The 13,628-nt window shown below is 39.8% G+C and overlaps 2 protein-coding genes across 3 annotated transcripts; one reads left to right on the top strand and one right to left on the bottom strand.

The window, feature by feature from the left end:
• The first annotated feature begins 1,846 nt into the window (after window positions 1-1,846).
• On the top strand, window positions 1,847-4,442 carry LOC109149894 (transcription and mRNA export factor SUS1). 2 transcript variants are annotated; one of them, XR_002049021.1, is made up of 6 exons: window positions 1,847-2,101; window positions 2,185-2,272; window positions 2,378-2,472; window positions 3,387-3,463; window positions 4,070-4,325; window positions 4,359-4,442. XR_002049021.1 is itself a non-coding variant. In XM_019297889.1 (5 exons), coding segments are annotated over exons 1-5 (336 nt in total). In that variant the 5' UTR covers window positions 1,847-2,099; the 3' UTR covers window positions 4,144-4,418. The 2 variants fall into 2 exon arrangements, 1 of the variants encoding a protein (XP_019153434.1); XM_019297889.1 differs by having other exon boundaries at window positions 4,070-4,418.
• A 3,976-nt stretch (window positions 4,443-8,418) lies between these two features.
• LOC109149908 lies at window positions 8,419-8,904 on the bottom strand. Its single transcript, XM_019297900.1, has one exon. It carries the CDS (start codon window positions 8,902-8,904, stop codon window positions 8,419-8,421), a length of 486 nt encoding a protein of 161 aa, XP_019153445.1.
• Window positions 8,905-13,628: the final 4,724 nt, after the last annotated feature.

The raw sequence follows: 13,628 nt of genomic DNA, 5'->3' as shown, positions 1-13,628 counted from the left end.
TAAATTCGATCCCGTGATTAGTAAAGTTAGATCTTCCGATCGCAGTTAACCCAACCTCCTGATCATACCTAGCATCCCGATCTCCATATCGGTAAAATTCGACCCCTTATGGTCCAAAAGACTGTGCTTATGGTTGTACTCTTTTTCTCTTAACTAGAATTTTTTCCCACTGGGTTTTTCCTAGTCTAAAATTGTTTAACGAGGCAACCGTCATATGTCACAGACCGTGTAGTAAGCTTTTCCAGCCCCGAACCCTTCCTCATTAACCCATCGTCAGGGCACGGACTGGGGGCTTCTTGCTGGGGAATAAACCCTGGGTTCAGGCTCCCCGTACGCTCCGTGCTCCTGTTTGAGTCGGGGTTAAACGGTTCAGGTCAAAGTTAGCGGGTCAACCCTTAGGCCTATATAAGGCCATTGACCCTCCATTTTAGGGGTTCTTCCCTTCACTTCCACCATGCCTTCTCTCTCTCTACATTGAAACTCTCTCCCCTCTATCTACAAGCATAAAAAGAGTAATTATGAATAAAAGAGAACTCTTGAGCTATTTTTCCTCTTGTGTACATCATTGTTCATACATACATTCTAGATACACATGGGAATTAACCGTATCACATTTCAATTCAATTGCAGTTTCATTTGATAATATAAAATAATACATGAGGTAGTGTCAATTTAGATACACTGTAGTTTCAGTTGGTAATTAATACACCAAACATGCGCGCTCCGTTAACTGTAACGGTGCGCCGTTTCTTTACTTAAAGAAACGACGTCGTTTTTGGATCGCGGTGCATTATCCATTATGCACCGCGGTCCACTATATAATTGCTGAAATAAGTTTGCACGGACTTAGCTTAGTAGTTTAGTAGGCACTATTTGGGAGAAAAGATGTAGGTTTGAAACTCGACAATGACAATGTGGGGATTATGTTATGTCCCACTGACATTTGGTCTTGTCTGCTAAGTCACTGAGTTACCGTGATTTATTTCCTCCCACATGCTTTGTAGAGTTGAAGATTTAACCTTTTGGGATAGGCAAAAACTTGTGTTAGACCGCCTCACGGATCTCAATTCGTGAGACGAATAAGGTCTTTGATTAATGAGGTCAAATATCTTACCTATGGGTAACACTTGTGTGAAACCGTCTCACGAGTCTCAATCCGTGGGACGAGTCGGATCTTTAATTAATGGGTCAATTTTTTTTTTTTTTTTATTAATGAATCGAATCTTTGACTTCATTAATCAAAGATGACGGTCTCCAATCGTTATACCCTGCACCACGACGCACATAGCACCGTGCACCCCGCGCCTCCCAAAATGACGTCGTTTAGGGAGACGCGGTAGGGAGTTGACGTGATTATGTGTATTTGTTTATACAATTATGTGTATTTGTTTATACAATTATGTGTATTTGTTTATACAATTATGTGTATTTTTTATGCACTTATGTGTGTTTATTTATACAACTATGTGTATTTATTTATACAATTATGTGTATTTTTTTATACAGTTATGTGAACGACGTCGTTTTGCATCAGGGCGCACAATGCAATGCACACCCTGGTGCACGATATAAATTGCCGACGGTCTCACATAAATCTTTGTCCTGACCCATTAATAAAAAAATTGATCTATTAATCAAGATCCGATTCGTCTCAAGGACGAGTGAGACGGTTTCACACAAGTGTTACCTTTTGGGATAAGAAGAGAGCGACAAACAAATGTGTGTCCCTTTACAATGATAAATTTATTTTATTTTTCATTTTGTTGATGATGGGGAAAAAAGAAAGTAAGCAACATTAGAGGTGGACTTGTAGTATTTGTCTAAGACAAGATTGGACTATAGAAAGAAGCATTATCTGTACTAGTTGGCTTACAGGGACAGGGAGGGGTGCGATTTGCGATTGAGCCATTTGGGGAAGAAATCGAAGGCGGAGGGAGCATTTTGGAAACCCTAAACTCCTGTCCTGTATACGGAGATCCCAATAATAAAGAAACGCTCTTTATAAACCTTAATTTCACTCTACCAGTACCTCGGACGACAGAATTTGCACACCGATCTGATTCTAGTCTGTCTACTCCCGCGACCTCATACAGTATAACATGTACTCCCTCTCTCTCTCTCGCTCTCTCTCTTATGTGTATTATTATTTTCCTGTGTTAATTTTGACATTCGGTGATTGTGAAGGAGACATTCGGTGAATCGTCCACCCACACCCGATGTGGGAGATGATGAAGAAAAGCAGCCTTCGTTTCAAGAAATCATCAACATCAAGGTCTAATTTCACACACTAATTCAACTTCTTCTCTTCTGTTAATCTGTTCTGCTCTTCAATAAAAAAAATAAAAAATTGAATTAATAATTTCTTCATCTTCCTTAGTTGATTGAGAGTGGGGAAAAGGAACGCTTGATGGAGCTGCTGAGGGAGAGGCTAATTGAATGTGGGTGGAAGGATGAAATGCTCGCGCTTTGTAGGTACTCACTCTCCTAACTCCTAATTACCACTACTTGTTTATGATTAGTTGCCACACCACTGTATTTCAATTTTGCGACTTTGCACTTTGTCTTTCCATGTTTATCAATCTTTCAGCTTCTAATTCATATACTATACTGATTAGAGTATCAGCTAGGTGATTTTCAGGTTATTGTTAATAGGATTTTTCGGGTTCATTCTATTACACTGCTACAATGCTCATTTGCACCTTTCTCATCTTCATGCCATAACAACAACTCAAAAACTCAGTCAGGGCAACCCCAGCCCAGCCTAGTTGGCTTGGTAACCACAAAATTCCAAGGGCCTATTGGCCTTCTTGGTTTGAGTAAGTCAGTTATGGGCAATCTTGTCTTTTGCCGTCTAAGATCACAAGGCAGGGTTAACTCAGTGCAGTTAGTGCACACCTCCGGGTGGTGGCTGCGAGTTTCCCTCGTCATCCAAAAAAAAAAAAAAAACTCAAAAAGTCTATTTTTGTGTTAACAGCGTTATATATAAGCAGTGCTGACCTTTTTACTTTGGTGGGTACATAAATGACTTTCATTATCCGAATGAAAAGACTAGCGTGATGTATTTTGTGATGTCAAAATTAGGTTTCAACTTTCAACAAAGTTCTCTTTGCAATTTGTAGTAGACATTAGGTGTCATGAGTAGGATACGGACATGTATCCTTTCTAGTTTTAGATTTCCTACTCTTATCATTTATTGGTGCAAATGAGGAAGGAACTTTTTGATTGTGGATACCTATAGGTTATAGTCCTATATGACCTCAACTTCACATTCTTGCATCCTGATGTTAATTTGTACGTGTTTAGAAAAGCTTAAATCTTTACCATCTACGTTCTGTAAATTTGCATCTTTCATATATCTGAATTTCTCTCGTTGAATGTATCTTTAGAGCCTTTATAAAGAAGAAAGGGCGAAACAATGCCACTCTTGATGACCTAATACAAGTGATTACCCCAAAAGGCAGAGGTTAGTATACCCGTTTACCTTCCACAAAGTGCTAAGTATAATCTCAAGTATTTAGCTGCCTTTATCATTTTTTTTTGCTGATGCTATTGGTTCTCTCTTTTTTGTTGACTTCATTATAATTTTCATTTTTGTCTAGAATTAGAAAATGAGTTTTTGATCCTTCAATGCCTAAACTAACTACCCAGGTTAAGAAGTTAGTGATTTTGATACTCTAAGCACATTGTAATCTGAAGCTCGCTACAATTGTGCTCAATAGAAAAAGCAAAATCTTATTGATTGATTAGGTAGTACAAAATAAAAACAACTTTATATCAATTGGAGTTTACACCAACAATTTGAGAATTGTATTTAGATAACAAAAAGCAAGAAGAAATAAAGAGATGGTTAACAAGATTTAGAATTTATTTCCTGAGTGGGGGAGTGCCGGACTGCCGGTTCCAAAGGGAGAGCTCCTTTTTGATATTGTAAAATTGCAGTTGAAATATGCACATGTGTTTTTTCAATTTTTATATAGACGAATGCTTTTGGTTGGTGTATTAGTCATTTTCAGATGGTTTAGAAATATATATTATTTAATATCCTCCTCGTTTTTAATAAATGTTGCAGCGTCAATTCCAGATTCTGTTAAAGCTGAGCTGCTACAAAGAATACGTACTTTTCTGGTTTCAGCTTCTCTTTGATGTGCGGTGGATGGGTGTGAGCAGAGTAAGTTATATGTGCAATTATGGTGTGTTTGCCATGTCTGATATACTTAAGGAGGGAGGTATTGTTGCAGTAAAATTGTAATGGGAGTTGTGTAGTTCCAGTAGCCTTGTGCTAATTCACAAGTATAGATTGATTGATTAATGTTGATTTAGTACAAGTTAGTTGTGGGGGAGTTTGAGTTTCTCCTCAGTGTAAAAGTACCAAGTGGTGGAAAATGGAAATGGAATAGAGACTTGTCATCTTTGCTTTATATGATAGGAAAATACAATATGTATTCTCACTCTCTAATTTCAACTTTTATTCTCACACTTAAAATTTTGATGTAGACACCTTTACAGGGGTCCACATGAGAAGAAAATAACCTATTAGCCTCCGGGAATAAATTTGAGGAAGTAAAGATTTAAAAATACATGTAGTAGAACTCTATATGATACTTATTTCTCAATTTTTGAATGCTTGTTTATCCCTTCTTTTTTCTGGGATTTCATGCCCTGAATCTGGGTAGGACTTGTCATTCGGCAAATTATGCCGTGAGCACGTGCCCACCTTGCAATTTATGCCGTGAGCACGGTTCCATATCCATAATTTATATACTGTAGATTCATAATTTCTATATTGTAGATCCATAATTTCTATACTGTAGATTCATAAAATTTATACTTTAGATTCCAATTGTTGAACTCTGTTTTCACAAATCAAAGAACTATATGTTCATAATTTGATAATTATACAATTTAGAAATTATGAATTTACAGTACAGAAATTATGAATTTATAGTATAGAAATTATGAATCTACAGTACAGATATTATGAATCTGCAGTATAGAAATTATGAATATACTGTATAGAAATTATGAATCTATTGTATTTAAATTATGAATCTATAATTTAGAAATTATGAATATACTGTATATAAATTATGAATCTACTGTATTTAAATTATGAATTTACAGTTTAGAAATTATGAATCTAAAGTATAAATTTTATGGATCTACAGTATAGAAATTATAAATCTATAGTATAAAAATTGTGAATCTACAGTATAGAAATTATGAATATGGAACCGTGCCTACCTTGCACATGCTTACAGATAACGTTCCCTTGTCATTCAAACTACCCATGCCCCCAAAGAAGGCACGCACGTGCCACATAATTGAGGCCATTTGCATGTACAAGTTTCTTTTGGTATCTATAAAATGATACGGACTACTTTTCTTCTCTTCTCTTTTTAAAGGCATCGCGTATCAAATATATATATATATATATATATTTTTGAAAACAAGATAAACTTTCATCAACTTAAATCGGAAACCAATACATTACAAATGATAGAAGGAGGATTGAAAACCCACTCCGAACAATCAGACAAAGAACTAGACTGCTTAGCTAACACATGAGCTGCCTGGTTCGCTGATCTCTTGGTAAACGAAATGAACACATTACAGAAAATCCTGTAGAAGGTGTTTAATATCCTCAATAATCATCAGGTGGAAAGATGAAGTTTCGCCCCTCGAATTAATACTCTGGACAACTTGCAAGGAGTCGGATTCAACCTGCACATTATCAATATTGTGAGACTTTAGCCAACTTAAAGCTTCTCGAATAGCAACTGCTTCTGGTTCTTTAGGCGTGAAAGTATCCCTCTAATGAACTCCCCTTGCTGCGTAGAAATTCCCCTCTTCATCCCTAATGACACTTCTAAGTCCCATTGCAGCATCAATAGAGTTAATTGCTGCATCGACATTCATCTTCAACATGCCCCGCTGAGGTTTTGTCCACTTTTGAATTGGAGTAGATCCGCCAATAGATGAAGGGGCTGTATAGCCGTAATATCTCTCCAAACAATTAGGAACTCCTTAGCTTTCCTTACCAGTTGATGCGCATGCATGATAGTTGAGTTGTTCGAAACTCTCCCATTTCTTTGTTTCCAAATTTCCCACAGATAAGCACTAGCAGAGCCAAACTCCCTTTATCAAGCTTGGCAATGCTATGGTTCACCCATGTCGAGAAGGATAGGTCCATTAGGTTGCTCAGATTAAGACCAGAGAAGCTCCAACAGGATCTTGCATAATCACAGTCCACAAAGATGTGGGAGATAGATTCAGCCGACAAATTGCATAAGGGGCATCGATCATCACAGTTCACTTTTTTCATGCGGAGAAGGTCTTTAGTGGGAAGGCTGTCAGTGCATGCTTGCCAGAATAGAACCTTAGTTTTTGGAGGAATTTTTAGGTTCCAAGCAGTTGCCCAAGGTTGAGTATTAGCTTCGTTCAGGTTACCTCTGATCGCTTTATAGCAACTTCTCACAGTATAGCAACCATCTTCGTCTGCAGACCAAATGATTCTATCATGGCACTGCTGCGTGGCTAGAGGGATGCTCAAGATGAGATTGGCATCTCTAGGGGAAAACATGAGTCTGATAGTGTCTTCATCCCATCTTTTTTCCTCTGTCAAAATAAGGTCTGCAGCTTTTGCATCTTCCATAAGAGGGTAAGGAAATGAGATCACCCTGGGATTAGATTTTTCCGGGAGCCAAGCATCCTTCCATATATTGATTTGAGTGCCACTGCCCACTCTCCATCTACTGTGCTTCCCGATAATGTCTTGAGTGTGAGTCAAACTGCTCCAGATGAATGAGGGGTTTGTTCCCACTTTGGCCTCCAAAAAAGATGAGTTGGGGTAGTATTCTGTCTTATAAATCCTTGCTGCCAGAGAGGTTTGGTTGTTTATTAGTCTCCACGATTGCTTTGTTAACATAGCCATGTTAAAGCCCCTTAGGTTCCTAAATCCAAGACCTCCCCACCTCTTTGGATGACACAGTTTCTCCCAAGATTTCCAATGGATACCCTTACTCTCCCTCCTACTCCCTCTCCACCAGAAAGTATTCATAACATTCTCAATCTCCTTGCATAAACCAATTGGCAACAGGAACACCCCCATAGCATAAGATGGAATAGCATGGATAACGCTCTTTAACAACACAACCCTTCCCGCTCTAGAAAGAAATTTGTGGTTCCAATTTTGAATACGGGCGGTGATTTTTCTTTGATAAATCCCATTACTTCTCTCCTATTTCTCCTTACCATCATAGGTAGCCCAAGATAGTTTCCAGCTCCCTCCACTCTTCTCACCCCCAGAATGTTACTCACAGATTCCATAACTCCCTCCCACACATTAGCACTGAAACAAATAGCTGACTTGTCAAAGTTAACATATTGTCCAGAAGCCAAACCATAAAGAGAGAGAAGTTCCTTTACATTGCTTGCCTCGGTCCGATTTGCCTTGAAGAACACGTAGCTGTCATCTGCGAACAACAAGTGGCTTACTGCTGGTGCTGATCTAGCCACTACAATCCCGTGAAGCCTTCCATCATTCTCATACTTTGAAATCTGCAATTAGAAGAAAGAGATAGGGGGAAGGGGGGTCCCCTTGACGAAGGCCCCGACCAGGAATGATAGGGCTAATCTCCTCTCCCTGATTAAGAATGAAAAAACTGGTGGTAGTAACACAAGTCATTACTAAGTTCACCCAATGACTATGGAAACCCAACTTTAGCATAATATTACGTAAAAGAGGCCATTATACCCAGTCGTAGGCTTTACTCATGTCTAGTTTCAGAGTAGCGTACCCCTCCCGGCCTTGTGTTTTCCTCTTCAAGAAATGTTGCATTTCAAAAGCCACAATGATGTTGTCAGTTATTAATCTCCCTGGGACGAAGACACTCTGCTTGTCAGAAATAATTCCCTCCAAGATTGGTTTCAGACGGTTAGCCAAAGCCTTTGTAAGAATTTTATAAGCTACCATACACAAGGCAATCGGACGAAGATCCCCCATAGAAGCTGGTTTAGCTTTTTTTGGATCAAAACAATGTGGGTTGTATTTAGCCCCCTCGGCAAATTGCCGGTCGACAGGAAACTGTTACACAAATTAACAATGCTACTCTCCAAGATGTCCCAGTAAGTGTGGAAGAAACCTGGGTTTAGGCCGTCGATTCCTGGGCTTTTGTCAGGGTGCATAACAAAAGCCGCATCCTTCACCTCCTGCCGTGTGAAACGACGAAGGAGAGCTTTGTTCTTTGTGTTGGATATTTTAGAATTGATACATTGGAGGACTGGGATTTGATCCTCGACTGTTGATTTGAAAAGATTTGTGAAGTAATCTCTCATCAGATTATTCAAATTTTCCCCTTGCTCGAGCCAATTGCCGGCTGTGTCTCGCAGACGAGTGATAGCATTGTCTCTTCTCCTCTTCTAGACAGAATTATGATAGAACTTTGAATTGTTATCCCCACCTTTATACCAGAAAACTTTTGCTCTCTGCTTCCAGTATGTGCCGTGTTTCTCAATCAGTTGAATGCAATTCCTTTGAGCTGTAATAAATTCCAGAATTCCTTGGTTATCAGACCTTCCTCTTAGATATTCCATTCTCCTTTTCCAAAATTCAATCTTAGGTTGAAGACTCTTGTTCAGATTTTTCCCCAAATTCCAAAGAGCCCTGCTACATATGTCGAACCTTGTGCTCAAATTCATCCCTTCAGATAGAACCCAGTTGCGGCTGATGATCTCACGGCATTGAGGCTCAGTGATCCAACAATTCTCAAACCTGAACCGCTTTCTCCTGTTGACGCGAATAGTCGGTGCTGACCAGAGGATTAGAGGAAGGTGATCGCTGCAAGGTGCCTCTAATGATGACGCAGATGCCTCTCCGAATATCTCCAGCCAAGAATCGTTAGTCATAATTCTATCAAGCTTCTCGCGTACCCAATGTGGGGTCCATCTTCCCTTCTCCCATGTGAATTGGAAACCCCCAAATTCAAAATTTCTCAACCCGCTTGTTTGACAGCCTCCGAGGAGCCCCTAAGGAGCCACTGAGGGTGTAGGTTTCTGCCAATCTTCTCGCTATGATCTAAAATATCATTGAAATCTCCCATTGTTATCCACGGAAGGGAGCTCTGCGAAGAGAGTGTTTTGAGGAGATCCCAGGACGTTCTTCTACGATTTCTTTCCGGGCATCCATAGAATCCTGTAAAGCGCCAAGGTTGAGAAGAGTTATCAGTTCTGACTATGGCATCAATATGATTAGCTGAATAACTTACAATGTCAATATCCGGCCCGTGCTTCCAAAGGAGGGCCAAACCTCCACTACGCCCAATGCTATCTACAGTGAGTAAACCTTCAAAGCCCAACTTATTTTTTATGACTTTCATTTTCAGTAAATTTGCTCTAGTCTCCATAAGAAAAACCAAAATTGGCCTCTTAGAGTGGACCATGTCCACTAACACTTGAACCGTCGTAGGGTTGCCAAGCCCTCGACAGTTCCAGGAGATGAGACTCATTCGCAGACCCGCCTCTAGCAAGTTTTTTTGGATCCAAAACCAAATTGACCTCATGGTGCATAACAGCGTCTTGGGCTTCCGTAGGCCCAAAAGAATCTTTTCTTCTTCTTTTCTTATCTTTGTCTGGATGAACAACCAAAGCAGACTGTAGCTCAATTTCGCTGTGATGGGAGCTTTGATTGAGAGTGGCCCAGTATGACCTTTGGTCAACAGATTGGAGGGAGGTGGTGTAGGCCAACTGGCTACTGTAAGTAGTAGTATCTCCATGCATTAAATGCTCACGATTTTCTGTCATTCTTGGTGTTGCCACTGCCATCGCCGGTTGTTCATTAATGCTTATGGAGGAGTAAAAAATGTATGATTCAACCTGCTTCTTTCCAACATGCAAGTTGTCCGTTGGACAAAACGATGTTTCAAAAACTTTTTGTCTCATCTGATCCTCATACCTCGGATCCTGTTTCTTTTCCGGCTCTCGGTCCTGGCCATCGGTATTGTTTGTTGTGCGTAACAACAAAAATAAATACCTGGAAAGAAGTACGCGATGTGTCGTTGCTTTAGTACAAAACCGGTAGCGTTCTGTGTCGTGTTATAATAACACTATCTTAAAGATATTTAACGACCAGGGTATCGTTATATCTTCGACCGATAGCACAGATGTATAGAACTCAGCTTAACAAGAATTTTGGGGAAGTAGAAATAGTAATTTCGGTGTATTGTGACACTGTAGGATGATTGCTTTTATACTGCTACCATCCCTTCTTACAACCTTACCGTAATTGTAGGCTATGTGTGGCCAGGCAGCATGAGAATAGGTAGTAAGAGGTGAAGCAGTATGCAATGCTGACAGCACATGTGGCCACACACATCTTAGCTTTGAATGTTTCCCAGCAATCCCCCACACATTCGAAGGTGTAAGGCTTGAAGGAGAGCAACTGAGCGTAACAAACAAGAGCTAGCTTTCATGTCAGTGTGTTAAACTTGAATTGACAAGTGGTGGCACTAAGTAATCCACTATCCGAGAGCTGAGTGAACATAATCTTGAACTCTTCGGCTAGTTGAATTTTGAACTTATGTGCACCTCGTTAGCTCTATTTGTTGTACACTTTGTATAGTTATTGGATAACCAAGTATTAGCCCTGTTTTGTCTGTCTCAGCACAGACATTCCACTCCACCGAGTGTACACCACCGTTGCCAAATGTGGACTACGGTGAGCGGACTGATTTACAGTCTGCTTATAAATGCGAGTCTTTCCATGATTTCGTTTGACCACCGAGGTGGTGTCCATTCAGGCCGTATCAAGGATAGCCTTTCGATTCAGGCCTTTCGTGAAAGGATCAACTATATTCCTTTCAGATCTCACAAACTCCATTGTGATTACCCCATTCAATATTAACTGCCGTACAGACTCATGTCTGACTCTAATGTGTCTTCTCTTTCCATTGTAGACACTATTTTGTGCCACACAAATATCAGTTTGAGAATCACAATGAATGGGTACGGCGGGAGCAGGACTCCCCCACAGCGGCACGTCTGCCAACAGATTTCTTAGCCATTCGGCCTCTTGGCTAGCCAGATCTAAAGCTATGAACTCTGCTTCCATAGTTGATCTGGCTATGCACGATTGTTTGGTTGATTTCCCAGACACAGCAGCCCCACATAGTGTGAACACATATCCACTTGTGGAGCTGACATCATCACTATCGTTTACCCAGTTCGCATCACAGAACCCTTCTAGCACAGCTGGGTATCCTTTGAAGTTGAGACCCCAGTCTAACGTGCCTCTTAGATACCGGAGTATCCTTTTTAGTGCGTCCCAGTGAGGGCCACCAGGGTTATGAGTGAAACGACTAAGTTTATTCACGGCAAATGCAATGTCGGGACGTGTATAGTTCATCAAGAACATTAGACTCCCAATTACTTTTGCATATTTTTCTTGAAACGTACCTGACTCCATGTTCTTCAGTAGTTTGACACTAAGATCGTAAGGAGTCTTAGCCGGAACAACATCATAACTGTCAAACTTCTTCAGAAGTTTTTCTGTGTAGTGACCTTGGGATAGAAGGTAACCTGTATTGGTTTTTGTGACTTTTATCCTGAGTATCACATCGGCTTCTCCTAGATCCTTCATTTCAAACTGTTGACATAGAGTTCGTTTGGTTTCATTTATAGCCTCAATACTTGAGCTAAAAATCAACATGTCATCCACATAGAGACATATTATTACAATGCTGGATTGGACCTCCTTTGAGTACAAACAGGCATCTGACCGGTTAGTCGTGTAGCCTAGGTCTATTAAGGTCTTGTGAAATTTTTCATTCCACTGCTTGGGGGCCTGTTTTAGGCCATAAAGAGATCTTTTTAATTTACATACCTTTCCTTCTTGCCCTAGATCAACACAACCAGGTGGTTGTTCCATGTAGATCTCTTCTTCTAATTCACCATTGAGGAATGCAGTTTTTACGTCCATTTGATGAACTATCCAGTTGTGTAAAGAAGCCAATGCAAATAGAACTCGAATGGTTCCCACTTTTGTCACTGGTGAGTATGTGTAAAAATAATCCTCATCGAATCTCTGCGTAAAGCCTTTGGCTACTAGCCTGGCTTTGAACCTTTCAATAGACCCATCTGGTCTAAGTTTTCTTTTGAAGATCCATTTACAACCAATTGGCTTGCACCCTTTGGGTAGTTCTACCAACTACAAGTGTGATTGGACTGAATAGAGTCCAATTCACTTTTGATTGCTTCTTTCCACAGAATGGAGTCGACTGACTGCATTGCTTCTTTAAACGTTTTTGGTTCTTCTTCCAATACTAATTGACACACAAACTGATCACACAGTTCGTTTAAATCTTTTAGTTCTGTGACATATGTTATGAAGTCAGAACCAAAATTCTTCTCTATCCTGGGTCTTTTGCTTCTTCTGGGCTCATCCAAATCATTAGTAATGCGAGGAAAATTGGCATTATCATTTTGACATAGAGTATCAACTAGTGAGACATAAGCATTTTTTAAAGGAAAGATATGTTCAAAGAATATTGCATTTCTTGATTCACACATAGAACGGTTTTCTAGACACATAAACCTATATGTTGCACTATTCTCGACATATCCAACAAAAATAGCATCAAAGGTTTTGGGTCCTATGTTGGACCTTTTCAGGGATGGTAGACCCACCTTAGCCAAGAATCCCCACACCTTAAAGTGTTTCAGGTTCGGGGCGTGCCGTTTCCACATCTCATAAGGGGTTTTCTCGAACCCTTTATGTGGGACTCTATTTAAAATGTGGTTCACCGTTAGAACAGCTTCCCCCACATAGAGTCTGGTGCCCCAGAACTGATCAACATTGCGTTAATCATGTCTTTAAGGGTTTTATTTTTTCCTTTCAGCGATGCCATTTTGTTGGGGAGAGTAAGGTGCAGTTACTTCATGGATTATACCCGAAGTTTCACATAAGGTTTTTAGCGATAAAGATTCATACTCTCCACCTCTGTCAGAACGAAGCCTCTTTATTTTCAAGTTTAACTGATTTTCTACCTCAGTTTTAAAAATCACAAGTTTGTGTTCAGCTTCATCTTTTGTTCTCAAGAGGTATAGTTTTGTAAAACGAGAATAGTCATCTATAAAAGTTATATAATACCGTTTTCCACCTTTACTTTCAGTGGTTTTAAAATCCGCTAGATCAGAGTAAATCAATTCAAGTATAGATGAAGTTCTATGAGTTACCGCAGAAAATGGTTTCCTAGCAAATTTTGCTTCAGCACAAGTTTCACATTGGGAGCATGCATCATTAGACAAGTTTGGCAACATATTCAGGCTTTTTAATCTATTTAAGAACTTTGAGCCAACATGTCCTAATCTACCATGCCACAAATTAATTGAAACAGTAATATAAGTCGAAGGGGAAGCATTATTCTTATTGATAGATTCTGGTCCAATTACAGATATGTCTAACACAAATAATCCCCCCGTAGATACCCTTTTCCGAGAAAAGTCCCACACCGAGTCATAACCAATCGGTCTGACTCAAGGAAAATTTTGATCCCGGCCTTATTAAGTAGGCCCCCGGAAATTAAGTTTCTATGCAGAGAGGGAACATACAACACATTGTTCAGTAATAACTTCTT

This window comes from Ipomoea nil, unplaced genomic scaffold (genome assembly GCF_001879475.1).
Source record: "Ipomoea nil cultivar Tokyo-kokei standard unplaced genomic scaffold, Asagao_1.1 scaffold2165, whole genome shotgun sequence".
NCBI lineage: Eukaryota > Viridiplantae > Streptophyta > Magnoliopsida > Solanales > Convolvulaceae > Ipomoea > Ipomoea nil.
Note: the sequence above shows the minus strand (reverse complement) of the source record. Positions and strands in the feature narration are given on the sequence as shown.

What these genes read in the sequence shown, in the direction of transcription:
- LOC109149894 (XM_019297889.1), top strand. An exon ending in AAGAAATCATCAACATCAAG is followed by an intron (nt 2,273 to 2,377) that starts GTCTAATTTCAC and finishes CATCTTCCTTAG; the next exon opens with TTGATTGAGAGTGGGGAAAA. An exon ending in GAAATGCTCGCGCTTTGTAG is followed by an intron (nt 2,473 to 3,386) that starts GTACTCACTCTC and finishes ATGTATCTTTAG; the next exon opens with AGCCTTTATAAAGAAGAAAG.
- LOC109149908 (XM_019297900.1), bottom strand. Translation starts at nt 8,904, where the DNA reads ATGACTAACGATTCTTGGCTGGAGATATTCGGAGAGGCATCTGCGTCA.